This window comes from Panthera uncia, assembly GCF_023721935.1.
Source record: "Panthera uncia isolate 11264 chromosome A3 unlocalized genomic scaffold, Puncia_PCG_1.0 HiC_scaffold_11, whole genome shotgun sequence".
Taxonomy (NCBI): Eukaryota; Metazoa; Chordata; class Mammalia; order Carnivora; family Felidae; genus Panthera; species Panthera uncia.
Window position 1 is genome coordinate 475146 of NW_026057578.1, and position 7119 is coordinate 482264.

The window sequence follows — 7119 nt, forward strand, 5'->3', positions numbered from 1 at the left end:
ACAGCAACCTGATGAGCCAGGTGGAGCCTTCCCCACTTTACAGATGTGGAAACTGAGGTTAAAGTAATTTGTCCAAGATCGCTCAGCTAGTTGTAAAGCTTCCAGCAAATGCTGGAACAAGAGTTTGCCGGACTTTCTCAAAGGAGATGTGTGAAACCACTAGCGGTTTCGCTAAAACAAGTCCCGAAATTTCCCTTCTTTGGCACCTAAATAGCCACTGGAAGGGAATTCCTAAAAGGTATTCAAACCCTTCAGGATCTGACTTTTCCGGACTGCACTCTCCCTTTCCAGCCAACCCACTCTTCATGTACGGATCCCTCTGTGGAAGCCCCTTCCTTAAGCTGGCTAACTCCTCTTCCTGTGTCAGCTCAAAGCACACCTCACCACAGGTGTCTTCCTGGTACCTAAGGTCACCTCTGGCTTGCACTGGCCTAGGTGCTTCATGGCCATGTCCTGCTCTGGTGCTGTCAATTATATGTCTGCCCCACTTGCCTTCTTTCGGTTTTTCCAGAGTCTCCTGCACTGCCCACTCTGACTAGCCCCGGTCCCCAGGTGCTGGGGAAGGCCAGTAGTCCCCCCCCCCCCTTCATGCAGTTCATGGCAGATGGTAAGGAAGCAACTGCATTGCAGATGGTGGCGAGCAGGCGGCTTGTCTCTCATTCTGTGTTACATCCTTGAACCCAGGAACGATGCCCAGCCCAGGCCTGGCTCAAATTTGCCTTGCCTAGCAAACGAATGGTCAGTGCAGGTGTGTCTATAGCCCACATGGACATGCCACTGTGAGTACCTGTTACTCTGAGTCTGTTATCCTTTCCTGTCGAAGCCAGGAGTGTGGAGGTGGGGAGGGGACCCTAGAGGCCCAACATTACTAACTCCTGGTGAGGTCTGGCGGCTAAGACCTGCTTTATAGTCTTCCAATGCCAATGTCCTCTCACAGCTCGGGGTGACTTGTACAAACCCTTCCTCACTCAAATTTCCCAGAGCCACTGTGTATCCTGATCCAGGATAAGGGAACCTCCCGGGGTCTCACAGCCTATGCTCCCATCATCCTTTTGAGGTGATCAAGGCACCCATCACACAGTGTTGCCATAAACTGGGTCAGGTTAATCTCCACATTCCCTTTAGAAGCTGGGAGCAGAATGGGACGTCCACAAGTGTTTGAGAGAGAAGCGGAAGGAGGGAAGGGGGGAATCACCCCGGTGAGGGAGAGCACCAGTTCCCTGCGTTCCATCTCACCCTCCCCCAGACACCAGGTCGGGATCCCCAAGGCAGGGCCAGCTTTACTGGTTTCCCGTGTGGGGAGGGGCGAGGACTACAGCCTCCAGGGCAACCGGAAGTCCTCCGGTTCCAGTGGACTGAAGTGAGTGGCCTCCACGTTCTTGAGGTGTCTACGTGCCAGGAACAGCGCGAGCTGCCGGCGCCGCCGCGGGCTCAGGCCCTGGCCCACGAGCCAGGGGAAGGCGAGCCCGTGAGGCCCCCAGTCCTTCTGCTCGTCCTCCTGCTCGTCCTCACGGCGCGCGCGGTAGGAGCGCAGCAGTGCTCGGCACCACTCATCATCCACGCGGTAGCGCGCGTAGAAGGTGGCCTCCTGTGCCAGGCTGCCGGCGCGCAGCCAGCGCGTCACCACCGCGAGGCCTTCGCGCGCCATCACGACCGGGTAGCGGTGCCGCAGAAGACGCAGCAGCAACTCGTTGCCGCGGTTGCCCTCCACGTCGCCGGACGGCAGGGGGCGCACGTGGCCCGAGGTGCTCACCACGTCGTCCAGCGTGCGTCGCAGCAGCAGGACCGGACCGGGGTAGCAGCACAGCTGCTCCGCCACGTTGAGGTTGAAGTGCTCGCGCACGGTGCGCACCACCAGTCCCTTCCAGCTGCGGGGCATGACCTTCAGGGCCAGCGGCACGAGGTCGTCGAAGGTGGCGTCGAGCACCAGCGCGCCCAGCTCCGGGTAGGTCATGGTGGCCCAGGTGGCCGTGAAGCCACCGATGGACCAGCCGTAGACCACCACGTGCGCGGGCGGGAAGTGCAGGCGGTGCAGCGCGTACTTGACCACCACGTCCACGGCGTTGGCGTCATGCTGAGGGAACGGCACGCCCGTGCTGCCCCCGAAGCCCGGGTGGTTCCAGCCCAGCACCGAGTAGCCGGCCTCCAGTGGCGCCGACAGGCAGCCCATCTCATAGAAGCCGGCGTTGCCTTCGCAGCAGATGACGAGGCGCAGGCCGCGGCCGTGGCTGCCCGGGTGCTGGCGGCGATCCATGAACATGGTGTCGATCTCGTTGCCGTCGCGGGCCACCAGCTTGGCGCGCCGACCGCGGTAGCGCTCCACGAGGCGCTCCTGGCCCTGTTGCAGCAGCGGCAGGAGCGCGCGAGTCATCAGGAACATGGAGCCGGGGTACACGAGCCAGCGGCCCAGCGAGTGGGCCAGCGTGTAGCTGGCCAGCTGGCCCGGCAGCTCGCGGATCTGCCGCAGGAGGCACTGCGCCTGACTGCGCGCCCCGCGCGGCGGCCGGCCGGGCGCGTCCCCGCCCAGCGCCGCGCCCCGCAGCAGCCACACGCCCGCCACGGCCGCGGCGCACGTCAGCGCGCGGTGACCGCCGCCACCCCCGCCGGCGGCGCGCACGTCATCCCAGCGGAAGTCCACCGGCCAGCTGCGGAAGTTGTAGGTGTAGTTGGCGGTCAGGTAGATCTTGAACACGTGCACCAGGGCCTTCACGAAGCAGACGACACACATGGGCGTCGAGGCTACTGGGCGCTCGGCGTGAGCCGTAACGCCCGGTCGCCAGGTCCGGGTCGCGGCGGGAGGCCCAGGCCCGGCCCGGCGGGCAGCTGCAGGGGCCAGCGCAGCGCGGGGCTGTCTTGGGACGTGCCTCCTCAGGGCTTGGCCCCAATGGCCTTTATGACCTGGGCCTTTCAGGGAGAGAGGAGGCGGCGCGGACCAGCTTTATGAGTCATTGTCGCTGGGGAAAGAGGCGACACCCTGTGATGGGCGCACAAAGGGTTCCAGGGCAGGGGCGCGCAGGGGGTGGGGGTGGGTGGGTCTCGAGTTCTGCCCCGCCCCCAGGACCTCAGGCTTCGGACCCTGCAACCCTGCGGCGACCACATCCTCCCCAGACCTTCCTCGGCCTGCACCCTCTCCAGGCCGAGTTCACCTGCCTTCCCTCACGCCTGGAGCAGCATCCACCGCCCTCCTTAACCGAAAGCGGACAGACAGGCTGGAGATGGACAGCCTTAACCTCGTCCTAGTCAGGAGCGGAGGACGGGGGGAGGGGGGGCGGGGAGAGGGGTCTCAGTGAGACAAATGACGCGGGGCTTCCCATGGCCCTGAACTAAGGTGGCTGTGGCTCCCTTTCCCACGTCGTGAGGTACCCACATTGGTGGGGAGGGGAGGCAGCAGCCCGAAGCAGCAGCTCTGGTGACCAGGCTGTGTGACAGTTTGCAAAGACAAGAGAGCCTCCTGAAGAAGTCTGGGGGTGGCAGTTCCCTGCCCAGGCTTGTGTCAGGTAACCGCGCCCCCCAGACCTCCCTGTGCGAGGCGGGGCAGCCCGGGAAATCCAGCTTGGGTTGTCACCCTAGGGGAGTGCAGAGTCTGCCCCGTGGGGCTTCTGGAGCAGCCCGGGCCCTGTCCTCCCCTTCACACCTTCCTTCCCAGGAAACGGGGCGAGCCCTGGCTGGAAACCCCCCACCTGTTCTGGATCCTGTTTCCACTGGTGCCAGCAGAGGCAGTGACCTCCAGGTAGGTCCTCCCTGGCCAGCGTTCCTCATTTTCAGCCCCTGGCCAAGCCACCTCCCCACTCCCCACTCAAACCACCCCGCAAGCTGTACCTTCCTCTTTTCGGGAGGACTCTGGCGGGTTCCCCTTTTCCTCCTGTGCCGGAGAGGGCCAGCCCACCTAAGCGCAGAGGGGGCAGGATTAAAACCAGGCTCTGAGGGCTCACTCAACAGGGAATCTGGCAAACCCAGGCAGACACTTGGAGCCCGGGAGCCAGACCTGCCTCAGGGATCCCAGCGTTCTGGGAAGGGGGTTCCAGGCTCCGACAAGCCTTCTCTGCTCTCCTGCTCTGTCTATCTGGGCCCACTGCTAGCCCAGTCAGCTCCCACCAGGTTAGAGAAGCAGTGATAAAGACGGTTGGGGTCCTTAGGGTTGGGAAGAAAACTGAGTGAGGGAATTGGGAGGGCTGAATTGGGGGTTTCCGGGTAAAATACAGAACATCTAGTTAAATTTGAATTTCAGGTAAACGATAAATACTTTTTGAGTATAAGTGCGTGCTGATACTGCATGTGGCTTATTTCTATTCAAAAATTGTTTCGCAGAAATTCAACTCTAATTGGATATCCTGCTTTTAGGTTTGTTTGTTATTTTTGGCTGAACCTGGCTATTCTACCCCTGGCGCCCCTCCCCCCAACCCGGTGACATCCAGAGTTTCCTGACCATCCAGCTCATATCCCAGGTTGGGCTGCTCTGCTCATTGATCAGGTCCTGAGGACCAAGAGGGTGTCTCAGGGCCCCCTGATGCGCCTGGGCAAGGGGCCCCTCTTGCTCTCTCTACTCTGCAACCCCACCTCTTCCTTCGGTCCCGGGTGGCAGCGGCAGGGGCAGCTGGGAGACTGCCCCAGGAAGGAGCCCACAGGGTACCGCACCCGGGGTCAAGGAATGGGCATAGCTGTTGCCCATGCGGGTTGGTGGGCCTGGTCCTGAAATGTCCACCCTGGCCCTTTGGTTAGAAGTGGTGGTGGAAATTTTGAGGGAGAGTGGGGGCATTTACTTTTCCAGGAACCTCATTTGTAACCTCAGATGCTGTTTATCCTGGGGGTGGGGGGCGCGCAGACCCAGAGGCTCCAGGCTCATTTTGTGAGACCGCAGGAGTGACCCTCAACAGCAGAGTAGATGGCCTCGTCGTGTCCTCAGCCTGAATCCAGGCAAACACAGGGGTGCATCGAGAGTGTCCTGGAGGACTGTCCTCAGAGTATGTGAGATATACCCACATTTGATTTGATTGCCCAGGGAAAAATCGGGCTTGCGGGAAGGAGCCTGTTCTCCTGGGGACAGTGTCTCAGCTTGGTGAGCTCTGAGACTTGTACTTGGAAGCACAGACTTTGCCTCAGCCAGGCCCCACCTGCCCTTGGCTCCCCCCCCGCAACTCCAGAAGAGCAGGAAGGCCGGAGGGGGAGGTGGCTGTGGCGGAGGGGAGCAGAGGCTGGCTTCTGAGGGGCAAAGGTCAGTAGGCTGGAGCTCTTGGCCCCTTAGGGCTCTTACACTGTGCCTGGCCTGGCCCCTGACCCCACCAGCCCTGCCCCCCAGCCCCTGGGAGCCCAAGTGCCCCAGAACCACCGGCTCTGTTGAGACAGGAAAGCATGTGACAGGAAGGGAGACCTCCTCCTGCTGTCCCCTCTCCAGAAGAACCTCCCCCTCCCCTCCCATCTGCTCAGGGAAGGTGGGACTGTGACCCCTAAGGATCAGTTCTCAGTTCTAGGAGGCACCCCACCCCCCCACCCCCAGGGTCTTCCAGGCAGACATCTGAGCACACACCCCACCCCCACGGAGCCTGCTGGGCTCTATGACCTCTGGCCTTCACCCTACAGAGCTTTCCACCCTCCCCCACCGAGGCAGTGCTCCCTCCCGGACAGTTCTGCTCTGCCTCCCTAGAGGCCCTGATTTATGCCGCAGGAGCAGACAGAGCCAACCTTGGAGAAAGAATGGAGGAAGAGAGAAAAAACCAGTCCCAGAGGCTGCAGGGGTGGGGGCTGGGACACCCTGGCCGAGGGTGTCCAGCCAGTTGTGAGCTGACCACAGCAGCCCAGGGCTCCGGGAGCAGAGCCCGGGCCTTGGGAAAACTGAAGCCACCCTGGCGGGATAGGGAGCTGAGTCTGCACAAAGGCCTCCGCTCAGGAAATGGGGTGCAGGGAAGGTGGGGGGGGCTCAGAGCCTGAGGACAGGAGGGGACGCTTCCTGGCGGATGCAGGGTCAAAGAAGGGGCGGAAATGGCCAAGACAGCTGCTGAACATCTGGAATCACAGAGACTTGCCCAGAGCCCTCAAGGATGGTGGGGTTGATGGGGAGCAGTGCACGCCCACGCCCTCCCCTTCCTGCCTCCCTGCAGGGCCAGTCTCTCAGCCTCCCCCCTCCCCCACTGTACCCCCCACCATCAGGGTAAAGTCTGGGTTGGGGTCAAGGGCCCAGCAGGCTGGTCTGATGGGGCCAAGTTCCCTGGAGCTCAGCCCCCCTGGGTGTGGCACAGCCTGTACCCTTTCTGCAGATTCCGCCGTGTGGACCGTGCCTCCTGGCATCGTGCAGGCCATGGCCCCGCTCCTGGGATGGTCCCTGGGGCCCCAGACCCGAACTTGAAAGGGTCACCGTATGCTTGGGGCCTAGTGTCGCTTGTGGCTGGGAGTCCCTCAGAGCAGGACCTCATCCTTTCCACCAGTGTGACACCCGTCCGGGGGTTGATGGCACCAGCTGTTATGTACGTCCAAAATGTAAAACAGGCTCACTGCAACCTGTGAGACAGGACGGAAGAGAGTTAACTGTCCTTTTTCCCCCCTCCCTGCTGCCCAGAGATCCTGGCCCTGGTGTGTCTTGTACCCCTTTCTCCATTTGCGCACAAACACACACAACGTACGGTCAGGACTAGGGTGGTAAGCGTGTCGTTAGCTTTTACAGAAATGGATGTGATGCGCACGTTACCCAGCAGCTTGCCTCTGCCACGAGCATCGCCACGTGCCAGTAGCTGGTCAGAGGCACGCTCGTCCGGGCGGGCGGGCGGGCGCCGATGCCCCAGTGGATGTCCCCTCTGCTGGCGGATATGTGGGTTTCCGGGCCTTTGGGTGCTGCAGCCGTGGCCGCCATAGCACCTTTGTCAAAGGATCCTTGCTTCCAGGCGCTTTCCCTACACCGCGATTCCTGAGGCACCCCCGCCTGAATGGAAGGGACAGGTGGTCAGGCTGCTCTTCTGAAAGCTTGTGCTAGCCTGTGAGTCTCGTGAGGGAGCTTGTCTCCACAGCAATTCGGGTCAGCTCTGTGCTCTCGGTATTTCTCGGCCCGCGTGTGTAAACTTAATGAATGTTGGCCGATCGGGACCTGCTGACCAGGCCGGCGCCAGAAGCCAGCCTGTACCTCTGGGGTTC

At 61.7% G+C, this 7119-nt stretch overlaps 1 protein-coding gene across 1 annotated transcript; it reads right to left on the reverse strand.

Annotated features, from left to right (window-relative positions):
* Positions 1-1262: 1262 nt before the first annotated feature.
* On the reverse strand, positions 1263-2850 carry ABHD16B (abhydrolase domain containing 16B). Its single transcript, XM_049650436.1, has one exon. The coding sequence runs from the start codon at positions 2726-2728 to the stop codon at positions 1313-1315; it is 1416 nt and encodes a 471-aa protein (XP_049506393.1). The 5' UTR covers positions 2729-2850; the 3' UTR covers positions 1263-1312.
* Between the last annotated feature and the right edge of the window lie 4269 nt (positions 2851-7119).

What these genes read in the sequence shown, in the direction of transcription:
- ABHD16B (XM_049650436.1), bottom strand. Translation starts at nt 2,728, where the DNA reads ATGTGTGTCGTCTGCTTCGTGAAGGCCCTGGTGCACGTGTTCAAGATC.